Consider the following 13,657-nt stretch of genomic DNA (forward strand, 5'->3'; position numbering starts at 1 on the left):
AGACACACACACACACACACACACACACACACACACACACACACACACACACACACACACACACACACACACACACACACACACACACACACACACACACACATGTCACACACACACCATAGATCAGATCAAACCTCTTTGCTGAAAATAGCCGATCTACGAGCTCTCGGCTATATGTTTGGCTACATTTAAGCTCTCGGCTATATGTTTGGCTACATTTAAGCTCTCGGCTATATGTTTGGCTACATTTAAGCTCTCGGCTATATGTTTGGCTACATTTAGCTATTGAAAAATAGCAGATCTACAAGCTCATATCGCGCCACCGAGTGGCGCGATACGAGCTTGTAGGTCTGCTATTTTTTTTTTAATCGAAGAACGACTTGACATTTTTAGAATCTGATCTCAGGTCAGAATGGGTTAATCAGACCAGTGTGTGTCCAGTGGAAACCTCGTATGAATCTGATCTCAGGTCAGAATGGGTTAATCAGACCAGTGTGTGTCCCAGTGGAAACCTCGTATGAATCTGATCTCAGGTCAGAATGGGTTAATCAGACCAGTGTGTGTCCAGTGGAAAACTCGTATGAATCTGATCTCAGGTCAGAATGGGTTAAACACCACCAGCCTCGGTCCAAGTCTTACTCCTCTGAGAAGAGAAAAGCCTGGTCACAACATAATAATAATAATAATAATAATAATATGGTCACAACATAAGGCAGAGACGCTATCGGCGGAAGTGTCGCTCCGGAACATCCATCAGATGTATTTCCCCCGGTTACGATGTTTTTCCGACAAATCACAACACTTGTTTCCTTCACGGAGAACGTAAACTGATTTGTAAACTTCCTTGAGCGGTACTTCTGCCAAAATACCCGCAACTTCCGCCCCCAAAAAATGATAGCGTCTACAGCATACCGTAGGTCTTGCCCAGTGTGACCTGCAGATAGTGGCTGATGACTGTTGGTAAATAATGATAATAAATACTATGCTAAGTACTGGGATTCAGAACTAAGCAGATGTGACTTTGGTGTCTGGAAATAAAAAGAATAAATAAAAAATAAAAAGAATAACAGGACAAAAGGAGAAGAAAAAGTAATGAAAACCTATAACAGAAGCAGAAGACAGCAATAAATGGATAGTCTGCCTTCCAGGCATCCATATATTGACTACTCTCTGGTGGTAGGTTCTGCTCATGAGGTTGTTTTGCAGTCAGAGCCAGGTTGTTAGAATGTCCTGCTTCTATAAAACCTCTGCTACCGCATTTACAGGCTAGTATTACTGAGACATGGTTCACACACACGCACGCATGCACGCACATACGGTCATACGCACATGTACACGTATAGGCCTATACGCGCACACACAAACATTTGGAATGTTTAAATATTGTATGGGGGTCCCTGGCATAACATATTTTCAGATGGGTTCTGTGGACAAAAACATATTAATTTGGTTGGATACTTGACATCGAAAATGTTTGAGAACCACTCTTTTAAAAAAACATTAGGTAAACAAGCCCAAATAAGAAACATGTGGAAATAATCCTGAGAAAAAATCTCAACCCACAACTACCAATATTTACAAGCAACTTTACAGAAAGACGAGATGAGAGTTGCTTATAAAAACATTTTTCAACTTTTCAACACTTCTTGTCGCGACAGACAGACAGACAGACAGACAGACAGACAGACAGACAGACAGACAGACAGACAGACAGACAGACAGACAGACAGACAGACAGACAGACAGACAGACAGACAGACAGACAGACAGACAGACAGACAGACAGACAGACAGACAGACAGACAGACAGACAGAATTCTCCAATATGGGGGTTCTTGACATGAAACGTTTTGAGCACCACTGATGTAGCAACAAAACTGTTAGGCTTTAGAAGACATTTTGTAGAGTTGGCCCTCAGGTCTTAGTCCTTCAGGCCGAAGACCCCCTAACTGAGAGAGAGAGAGACAGAGAGATGCAGAGGTGGGAGGAAGTCCCTATGTTGCAAGTCCAAGTCGAGTCTCAAGTCTTTGCTCTCAAGTCAAGTCAAGTCTCAAGTCTTTGGCATTCAAGTCCCAAGCAAGTCCAAGTCCTGAACTTTTAGTTTCGAGTCCCAACCAAGTCCTAAGCATTTTGTTTCAAGTCCCAACCAAGTCCTTACCTTTTGTTTCGAGTCCCATCAAGTCCTAAGCATTTTGTTTCAAGTCCCAACCAAGTCCTTACCTTTTGTTTCGAGTCCCAAACAAGTCCCACCAAGACATAATACTAATTAATGATATGTAAAGATTTACATAAATCATGAGCATCTATTGAGCCATTTAGATCATGTCAAAGGTCATGTCTCACCGAGACACAGGATCTGACACAAATTAAATGTTTCCCCTGAGCAAGCAGGCTATTATTATTACAATGGTAAAATGTCATTACTTGCACTGAAAAGGTGTTCAAATCCAGGGTAGAAGAGGAATGTTACATAATGCCTCGATCCACTTTTTCCACTCCCGATCCGATACCGATCTAAAATCATCAAAACCGATCCGATAACTGATACCGATCCGATATCGATCCAATCCGATCCAGCACATATTTAAGTCGCTCTATGCTTTCCCAAATCTGTCAGACATTTTTTTATCTTTACCTTTTATTACAGATTTTATAGTCTGGAATGTTAGGGAAAATAAAGGGAAGCTCCGCACACTCAATCTGCGCACAATCGGTTTATTTATTTGCAAGCTTTCGGTCTACTGACCTTCTTCAGGCATCTGTCTGGAATGTTGAATCAGGATTGATCAAGTGATAATATTATTACTCAAAACAGAGAACAACACCTCCCCAGAATAATAGTCAACAAACAAGTTCCACATGAGTATAGGTTGAGAATAACTGACCCATTTATTTTTAACAACTTGAGCCTATACTTCAAATGTGGAAGTGTTCTAGTGACAAATTTATTTTATTGTATTCTATGCCTTTTTTTATCCATACTATTTATTAGTATTATGCACATTATGCACAAAATTTTAAGGACCCAGCAATTTGTATCTCTGTGACCCCAAATTATTATTTTGTATTTGTTTATATTGTAAAATCAATGTCAATTTAGAGTGTACAAATGGAACCTATCATTTGGCTGGGAGTGGGGACCCCTGATCCCCAAACCGTGCATACTGTCCTACAGCTACACAGCACACTGTCTGTCCGTGACAATGGAAATAGTGTCTGTTTATTTAAGCATTGGTTAGCACTTAAGCAGTTATTAGCATCATAGCATGGTCTGTCACATAAGTATTGACAAACAGCGGTCATATTTGTCAACCAACTGTTGGGGACTGTGGGGATATATCATTTTATTGGGTCTTTTTTGTTTTAGAATATATAATACTCCCATGCGGGAGCGGCTGTCAATGTGGCTTTCTCCACACTGAGTAGCAGCGCGCAGTAATAGCTAGTGGCTAGCCTAGCAGCCTGCACTGTGCAAGACTGCCACTGTGAAGTGTGACTGGGGCTGCCAATGCCTCTGTAGCGCACACTGCTGGAGGAATAAAGTCCTGGAGTGGAGTACTAGAATGGACTGGAGTGGAGTGCTTGCAGTGCTTGGAATGGATCGGTCATTTTCGCTGTAGTCCGATCCGATCCCGATCACGTTTTTTGGCTGATATCGACCCGATATCCGATCCGCGGCATCCCTTTATATACAAATACCAAACTATTTTACATGTCATAAAAAAGATAATCAGATGCTGTAAGGTATTAAGTGACTTGAAAATGTTCAAGTCAAGAGGGCTCAAGTCAAGTCAAGTCTCAAGTCCTTGGCGTTCAAGTCAAGTCAAGTCTCAAGTCTTTGGCATTCAAGTCCCAAGCAAGTCCAAGTCTATTTTTGATTTGATCAAGCAAGTCTAAAGTCATCAAAATCGGGACTCGAGTCCAAGTCGAGTCTCGAGTCTCGAGTCCAAGTCCCCACCTCTGGAGAGATGAAAGAGGTCCCTCCTTCATCTCTCTCTCTCTCTCTCTCTCTCTCTCTCTCTCTCTCAGTTACCCCCACTATTCAGTATTTTAGCTGTGACGTGAGCGCCCCCTCCTGAGATACTTCCGGGTCCTACTTTTGTGTCGCTTTTGTGTCCCCATGGAGTTATACTGTGACGCTCCGTCGGACTAAATCTGAGACGAAAACAACCACGAAAGTCTAATTTTACCGCTTTCCTCGCAACAACAAAGCTGCGCTGCTCTCCCAAATCTGGCTGTGACAGGCCGTCTGTCCCACATGGAATACTATCGCCATTTTATTTTATTGTGTCAAATAAATCATCATAATGCAAACTAGATTCAACATACTCAAGCCTGCACACATTCTAAATATACCCCAGAAATATTTTACCGAGCAAATACCTTCAATAATAATGATAATAATAGTCTTTATTGTCTCCACATCATATATTTTTGTTGTCATGGACACTTGTACAAAACATTAATAATTCTACTCGAGTTGGAAGCATTAAGACCCATTTTAACCCTCAATGGCTTCCTTTCTGAAGAATAACGTCATTGTAAAAAGATTCACGCGTTTAGATATGCTATTTACAATGGGATGCGGACGGGAGCTGGTGCCACTTGGACCCAGACGTAACGTAGCACTACAAAATGACGGCGGACTTAAATACTGCATTGTATAACATTGTGTTGCAGATTAAACTTTTTCATAGACTTGTTTGGCAACACTTCAGTGTTGCGCAAAATGTACCGGTATGTATTGTGTTTATTTGTTTACACATGACCTTCTCTGTTAACCCATTCTGACCTGAGATCAGATTCATACGAGGTTTCCGCTGGACACACACTGGGTCTGATGAACCCATTCTGACCTGAGATCAGATTCTAAAAATGTCAGTCGTTCTTCTATTTTTCAATAGCTAAAGCACGACTTGATGCTGACACCAAAATGGGTGCCCGGTCAGAATGGGTTAATATGTTTATTCATGTTAGTAACATTAATCCATGAATGAACTTTCAGACATTTAACCAGTTAAACCATCAATACTTAGTAAAAATGTATACCTTTGGCTCTGTACTTGGTCTGCTCTTTTTTCATCTACATGTACATCAAACCTATTAAACATAGCTGATCTACAAGCTCGTTGTGAGCTTGTAAATCGTCTTATTTTTCTCAGAATAAGAATGCTATGCTAGTGTTAAAGTGATTAAAACATAAAAACAATGTTCCGTATCAAACAAAGATTTGGCGCCCCCCATCATGTAATAACTCTGAGGACCCCCTAGGGGTCCTGTTGAAAACGTGCAGGCTCCAGAAGGCTCCGTCTGGGTCTATAATGACATGTAGAATGTTCTCTGCCAATGTGGACCTCTCTCTCTCCTTATTGTCGACTCACTCATTAGTCTATAATGACATGTAGAATGGGCTCTGCCAATGTGGACCTCTCTCTCTCCTTATTGTCGACTCACTCATTATCCCACAGAAACATGTGTAAACAATCTACTGTACGACTCATTAGTGAAGCGTCCTACTGCTACGGCTGGCAGCAGCTGGACTATGTTTGTCTGTTAACCCATTCTGACCTGAGATCAGATTCATACCAGGTTTCCACTGGACACACACTGGTCTGAGTAACCCATTCTGACCTGAGATCAGATTCATACCAGGTTTCCACTGGACACACACTGGTCTGAGTAACCCATTCTGACCTGAGATCAGATTAAAAAAATGTCTATTACATCCTGACAGTTTCATTATTAATACACTGTCTCCCTCAGATGTCCTAAGTCTCTCCTACTATATGATCTCACCCTCAGCTTTCTTACCGTCTGTGTCTCACTCTCAACTGTCCTACTTACTGTACACTTACCGTACATAGTATACTGTACACTTTACTGTCTGTCTCTCCTACAATGAGCTCCCTCAGGTTACCGACTATCTGTCTCTCCTACATTATCAACCTCAACTTTGCTACGGTCTGTCTCCCCTACAATGTCTCACTCTCAGCTTCCCTACTGTCTGTCTCCCCTACAATGTCTCACTCTCAGCTTTCCTACTGTCTGTCTCCCCTACAATGTCTCACTCTCAGCTTTCCTACTGTCTGTCTCCCCTACAATGTCTCACTCTCAGCTTCCCTACTGTCTGTCTCCCCTACAATGTCTCCCTCTCAGCTTTCCTACTGTCTGTCTCCCCTACAATGTCTCACTGTCAGCTTTCCTCCTGTCTGTCTCCCCTACAATGTCTCACTCTCAGCTTTCCTACTGTCTGTCTCCCCTACAATGTCTCACTCTCAGCTTTCCTACTGTCTGTCTCCCCTACAATGTCTCACTCTCAGCTTTCCTACTGTCTGTCTCCCCTACAATGTCTCACTCTCAGCTTTCCTCCTGTCTGTCTCCCCTACAATGTCTCACTCTCAGCTTCCCTACTGTCTGTCTCCCCTACAATGTCTCACTCTCAGCTTCCCTACTGTCTGTCTCCCCTACAATGTCTCACTCTCAGCTTTCCTACTGTCTGTCTCCCCTACAATGTCTCACTCTCAGCTTTCCTCCTGTCTGTCTCCCCTACAATGTCTCACTCTCAGCTTTCCTACTGTCTGTCTCCCCTACAATGTCTCACTCTCAGCTTTCCTACTGTCTGTCTCCCCTACAATGTCTCACTCTCAGCTTTCCTACTGTCTGTCTCCCCTACAATGTCTCACTCTCAGCTTTCCTCCTGTCTGTCTCCCCTACAATGTCTCACTCTCAGCTTTCCCACTGTCTGTCTCCCCTACAATGTCTCACTCTCAGCTTTCCTACTGTCTGTCTCCCCTACAATGTCTCACTCTCAGCTTTCCTACTGTCTGTCTCCCCTACAATGTCTCACTCTCAGCTTTCCTACTGTCTGTCTCCCCTACAATGTCTCACTCTCAGCTTTCCTCCTGTCTGTCTCCCCTACAATGTCTCACTCTCAGCTTTCCCACTGTCTGTCTCCCCTACAATGTCTCACTCTCAGCTTTCCTACTGTCTGTCTCCCCTACAATGTCTCACTCTCAGCTTTCCTACTGTCTGTCTCCCCTACAATGTCTCACTCTCAGCTTTCCTCCTGTCTGTCTCCCCTACAATGTCTCACTCTCAGCTTTCCCACTGTCTGTCTCCCCTACAATGTCTCACTCTCAGCTTTCCTACTGTTTGTCTCCCCTACAATGTCTCACTCTCAGCTTTCCTACTGTCTGTCTGTCCTGATTAAATAATAGAATATCCAGCAGCACACCATCTTCACTTGCTCAATAGAGTAAACAAGGTTTTGGTTGTGGACCTTCAGGAATTTGACAGAAGCCTGCGTTGCCTTTAAGACAAACTATTGTGCACACTAAACTCGTATAGATAGAGAAATGCAGGCTAAATTAATGTCTGAAGAAACAGAAATGCCCTCCTTGGGTTTAGACAATATGCAGCCTGGTTGACATTGAGCAGACTTAAACATACGGTTGTTGTGGTGGTGGTGGTGAGTGTGTGTCATTTGTTACAGTGATTGGAACAAACAGCAGACATACCGTGGCTGGCCTCCATTCAGGATCTCTGCTCTGTTCCTTTCATCGTTGGGTTTCTACTTGCCTACTTTCCTCCCTCACTATAGACCTCTAACTCCCTTTCCTCTCCTCTTCCTCCTCTTCCTCCCTCACTATAGACCTCTAACTCCCTTTCCTCTCCTCTCCTCCGCTCTGGAGATCAAAGCAAAGCCTGAAGCGAGTGGACAGCGTGAAACATATTCCACTGCCCAATTACTTGCACGCACGCACGCACGCATACGCACGCACGCACACACACACACAGACACACACACACACACACACACAGACAGACACACAGACACACAGACACATTTACATGCACATTTAACACATGCATGCACGAACAAACACCCACAAACGTTTCTGCAATGTATTAGTCTCTACCACAATCCTGTTTGTTTTTTCATTTCAAAACGGGGGGAACACAAATGTTTTTCAAAACACAAAATACAAAAGCCAAAAGACAGACAAAGACACTATTGTATGTATGTGAAAAATGGAGAAAAATGGATTGGATAGCTTATTTTTTAAAGTAGATAAATATTATGGAGGATGTGGTAACCACTATTAATTGAGCCACATCCGTATTTGGTGCAGTGCTGCCCTCTGGTGGTGTCTGTCTGCCTGGTGGGGTTTGAGTGAAGTTTGGAATTTGACTGGAAGTAGCCTAACTGAATACCTTAGTCAAATGTAAACAGACACAGACACAGAGGTAAAGTCCTTGAGGGAGTTCCAGGGTTCCAGCTAAATGATAGTTTGGAACCAAATGGACCCTTATGGGTCTGTAACTCTGAGAGTGTAACTCTGAGAGCGTACGAATGGACCCAAATGGACCCTAACGGCCGGGTCCATATAAATAGGGATCTCAGAGAAGAAAAAGCCATTAAATGGGGGTCCGTAGCCTAATGCTTATCAAACTGGGGGTCCTTGAAATTAAACTGGTTTGAGAACCAGTTCATGGACCCAGCCCAGGCACAGGCAGTGACTGAATCCCCGACCTCCCAGGCTCATGAGGGTGCACTCTTTCCTTTGATTGATTGATTGAAATATTTATTAACAGTTTGTAGAATTTACAGTACATTTTAAGCACAAACTCAATACAAAGACTGTTAACTGTGAGTGGACGACCCAATTAAGCATTACACTTGTTTACAACAGGGTCCACATTGTTCAATTCATCAAAACATTTAGAGACATACAAACATTTAGAGACATACAAATAGACACTTCTATGTAGCTAAAGAACAGAACAGGAATTCATCATAATATGATGAATTCCTGTTCTGTTCTTTAGCTTGACTCCTTCAAAACCGCTCTGTTTTGTTTTGCTTCCTATATTATAGGAAGCAAAAAAGGGAAAAGATACATATACAGTGAGTGGAAATGGGGGGGGGGGATTCAGATTTTACAGAGGCCAGTTTCGAATTGCAGCCATCCGTAGGTGCCCTTTGAGAGCGGTTTTGAAGGAGTCAAGGGATTCACATGTCTTAATGACTGTTGGTAGGGCGTTCCACATTTTTGTGGCATAGGAGCGAAAATGATTTAGTCCCTTGTTTGTGCCGAATCTGGGTTGTGCTAATCGTGAAACCAAGATAAACATTGCTTCCGATTATTCTGAAAGTATTCTGAAAAACGTATGTTTTTAATTATATCAGTGGTGCTCAAACGTTTCCATGTCAAGAACCCGCAAAATTGTATAGTATTTGACACAAAATATGATGTGCCAGCAGGGACCAAAAGCAAAGATTTTATAGTTATAAATGTTCGCTTTGAAAAATGTACATATTCTTAGGTTTACACAAACTTTAACAATTAAAAAAAAAAAATGTCAGATTTACTACAATCTCACAGCCATCACATCGTACCACGCTTTGAGCCCATTCTGACCGGGCACCCATTTTGGTGTCGGCATCATGTTATGCTTTAGCTATTGAAAAATAGCAGATCTACAAGCTCATATCGCGCCACCGAGTGGCGCGATACGAGCTTGTAGGTCTGCTATTTTTTTGAAAAATCGAAGAACGACTGACATTTTTTTAGAATCTGATCTCAGGTCAGAATGGGTTATTATCAGACCAGTGTGTGTCCAGTGGAAAACCTCGTATGAATCTGATCTCAGGTCAGAATGGGATATACAGTATATACTGTGTAGCCCAAATCTAAAATGACACAGATGCTTTCCCGGATTGAACGGGATACCTGCTAAAGACGTCTCATGTTTCTCTCTCCCTCCACGTTGCAGCGGCGTTCGACGGCCTGCTGTACCTCCGCGAGCTGGACCTGTCCAACAACAGCCTGCAGTACTTCCAGTACGGCGTGCTGGAGGACCTGTACTTCCTGCGCCGCCTCTCGCTGGCCAACAACCCCTGGATCTGTGACTACAACATCCACTACCTGATCTACTGGCTGAAGCACCACCCGGGGGTCTCCTACAGCGGCCTGCTCTGCTCCGACCCCCAGGAGTTCCGGGGCTGGCCCGTCGAGGACTACGTCAAGACCTACAACGGCGAGTGTCCCAAGGACCGCTCGGGACAGGGCCAGGGCCAGGGCGGCGGGGTGGACAGAGAGGCACAGGAGGTGGCCGCCGGGGAGACGGACGAGGGAGACGGCGAGCACCTGCCCACGCCGCTGAAGGACAGGAGGCCCAAAAAGTTTGAGATCATCCGGCTGAGTTAGAAGCAGGAGGAGGAGGAGGAGATGGAAGCTGTACGCCTAAAGCAGAACGGTGGGAGATTTATACGCTTCACTTGTACCCACGCCGTGCGCCGAAAATAAGCCGATTTACAAGCTTCACCACCACACCCTATTCTGAAAAACCAGCTGACGATATCGCATAAGGCAAGCATTGGACCGGAATCCACATCAGGGCAAAAGGAAAAGTTTTGGGGAGGCCTACGCAGAAATAAGTCATGTCACACAAGCTCACGATGCGTCATGGCAAGCTTGTAGATGGGTTTATTTTTGAGCGTATGAGTCAGGCCTAACGGGAGCGCTGAGAACACACAGTGGGCAATGATCAGACGGAGGTGTTGCTGGTCATAGAGCACCAAAGTCTGCCTACCTGAAACACGTTTTCTCCCCCTTTCTGATTTCCCATAGACTTTTTTTTATTTTAATATTGTGTCATATAAGAACTGTGTTCCAAAAAAACCCAATGATCCCGGCGGTTTGACTCGTATGAGTATGAAGCATTTTTGCCAGAAACAGACAAACAGCATCAAATAACGAGTGACTGACTATCGTAAACGATAGAGCCACCTCCCTGACAATAGAAACAGACTAAGCATCAAATAACGAGTGACTGACTATCGTAAACGATAGAGCCACCTCCCTGACAATAGAAACAGACTGCATCAAATATGAGTGACTGACTATCGTAAACGATAGAGCCACCTCCCTGACAATAGAAACAGACTAAGCATCAAATATGAGTGACTGACTATCGTAAACGATAGAGCCACCTCCCTGACAATAAATAGCGCCGTGGGGCAATTTGTTTATTTTTTGGACGACAATTCTTATATGAGACGATTCTAAGATGACCCCCATGTTATTCTCCACAGAGAAATGTCTTCTGTGACCTGGGGGACGAACGAACGAGTGACATCAGGACTTCGGTGCTCTATTTCCCAACAACAACAACTGGTTGATCCAGTCAAGGACTTCTGAAAGGTAGACTAAGAATAAGGACAAATAAAGATTAATACGACATACAGTAACGTTGCTGTCAGGCCAAACCTTGTTTTTTTTCCCCTTTTTTTTTGTAAATGAATGCCCTACTTCATCATACAAGAATGTCACTCAATAGTATTGAAAATAGCCGATTTACAAGCTCACAACCAGTGGTGGAAAGTACTGTAACTAAGTACATTTACTTAAGTACTGTACTTAAGTATTTTTTTAGGTATTTGTACTTTACTTGAGTATTTCCAATTTCCAATACTTCTACTACTACTTCTACTCCTCGACATCTTGGATCCAAATATTGTATTTTTAATCCACTACATTTATTTGAAAACTTGAGTTACTAGTTACTTTGTAGATTTTGAGTATTATTACAAAACATACATTAACCACTTCAGCCCTTGTATATTATTATACATTTCAGACATTTGAAAATGGCCAATCGATGAGCTCACAATGCATGGCGACGCATTGTGAGCTCTGTAGATCTGCTATTTTCAAAAGATTTGTATACATTTGAAAACATAGAATGTGACATTTACTTTTATCCCATTCTGACCGGGCACCCATTTTGGTGTTGGCATCATGTTATGCTTTAGCTATTGAAAAATAGCAGATCTACAACCTCATATCGCGCCACCGAGTGGCGCGATATGAGCTTGTAGATCTGCCATTTTTTTGAAAAATCGAAGAACGACTGACATTTTTTTTAATCTGATCTCAGGTCAGAATGGGTTTAATCAGACCAGTGTGTGTCCAGCGGAAACCTCGTTATGAATCTGATCTCAGGTCAGAATGGGTTAATGTCAAGTATATTTTGAATTCTGGACTTTTTTAGTTTTTCTATATTGCAGTATTGATACTTTTACTTAGGTAAAGAAATGGGAGTACATTTTCCACCACTGCTCATCACAACGCGTCACGTCACATACAAGGTTTCCACCCGCACAGCAATAACAGCGTCACGTCACATACAAGGTTTCCACCCGCACAGCAATGACAGCGTCACGTCACATACAAGGTTTCCACCCGCACAGCAATGACAGCGTCACGTCACATACAAGGTTTCCACCCGCACAGCAATGACAGCGTCACGTCACATACAAGGTTTCCACCCGCACAGCAATAACAGCGTCACGTCACATACAAGGTTTCCACCCACACAGCAATGACAGCGTCACGTCACATACAAGGTTTCCACCCGCACAGCAATGACAGCGTCACGTCACATACAAGGTTTCCACCCGCACAGCAATGACAGCGTCACGTCACATACAAGGTTTCCACCCGCACAGCAATAACAGCGTCACGTCACATACAAGGTTTCCACCCTCACAGCAATAACAGCGTCACGTCACATACAAGGTTTCCACCCGCACAGCAATGACAGCGTCACGTCACATACAAGGTTTCCACCCGCACAGCAATAACAGCGTCACGTCACATACAAGGTTTCCACCCGCACAGCAATGACAGCGTCACGTCACATACAAGGTTTCCACCCGCACAGCAATAACAGCGTCACGTCACATACAAGGTTTCCACCCGCAGAGCAATAACAGCGTCACGTCACATACAAGGTTTCCACCCGCACAGCAATGACAGCGTCACGTCACATACAAGGTTTCCACCCGCACAGCAATAACAGCGTCATGTCACATACAAGGTTTCACCCGCACAGCAATAACAGTGTCACGTCACATACAAGGTTTCCACCCGCACAGCAATAACAGCGTCACGTCACATACAAGGTTTCCACCCGCACAGCAATAACAGCGTCACGTCACATACAAGGTTTCCACCCGCACAGCAATAACAGTGTCACGTCACATACAAGGTTTCCACCCGCACAGCAATAACAGCGTCACGTCACATACAAGGTTTCCACCCGCACAGCAATAACAGCGTCACGTCACATACAAGGTTTCCACCCGCACAGCAATAACAAGTTGATGGCTCGTCACAAAACTAAAGACAAATATCTGTCCTCTACGAGAGCAGCAGGTCTACTGTACTTACTGTAATTCTGTGTCTGATCCAGGGATCCTTACCAATTTCACATGATTTTATAAAATGATTCAAATGAGATTTAGAAATCACTTAACCTTGGATATCTGTTGATGTTATACTGTATATATATACTTTTTTTTTTAATCATCGATGACCATTTCAATCTTATCGTTCTACCTTCAGGATAAAAAAAAGATGATTTTTTTCAAGATAAGGCGCTTCTAATTATTTTTTCTTTTTTTTCTATAATTTTTTTTTTTATCCCACGAATTTGTAACCCATTTTTCACCCCTGTGTCAATCATCTAATGTGATCCTGGGCTCTACACACCCTCCGCCAACCTAGTCCCCATATATGGGGGACAAGGGGAGACCAACCTAGTCCCCATATATGGGGGACAAGGGGAGACAAACCTAGTCCCCATATAT

The 13,657-nt window shown here is 43.4% G+C and overlaps 1 protein-coding gene across 1 annotated transcript in view; it reads left to right on the top strand.

Annotated features, from left to right (window-relative positions):
* lrrc17 (leucine rich repeat containing 17) overlaps positions 1–11,443 on the top strand; it is an 86,982-nt gene extending 75,539 nt beyond the window's left edge. Inside the window, exons 7-8 of the mRNA XM_083794503.1 lie at positions 9,778–10,260; positions 11,101–11,443. Coding sequence (XP_083650629.1) covers positions 9,778–10,211 — 434 coding nt within the window. The 3' untranslated portion in view covers positions 10,212–10,260; positions 11,101–11,443. The remainder of the gene's footprint in view (positions 1–9,777; positions 10,261–11,100) is intronic.
* Positions 11,444–13,657: the final 2,214 nt, after the last annotated feature.

The sequence above is a fragment of the Protomyctophum parallelum genome, assembly GCF_964188405.1.
Source record: "Protomyctophum parallelum genome assembly, chromosome: 22".
Taxonomy (NCBI): domain Eukaryota; kingdom Metazoa; phylum Chordata; class Actinopteri; order Myctophiformes; family Myctophidae; genus Protomyctophum; species Protomyctophum parallelum.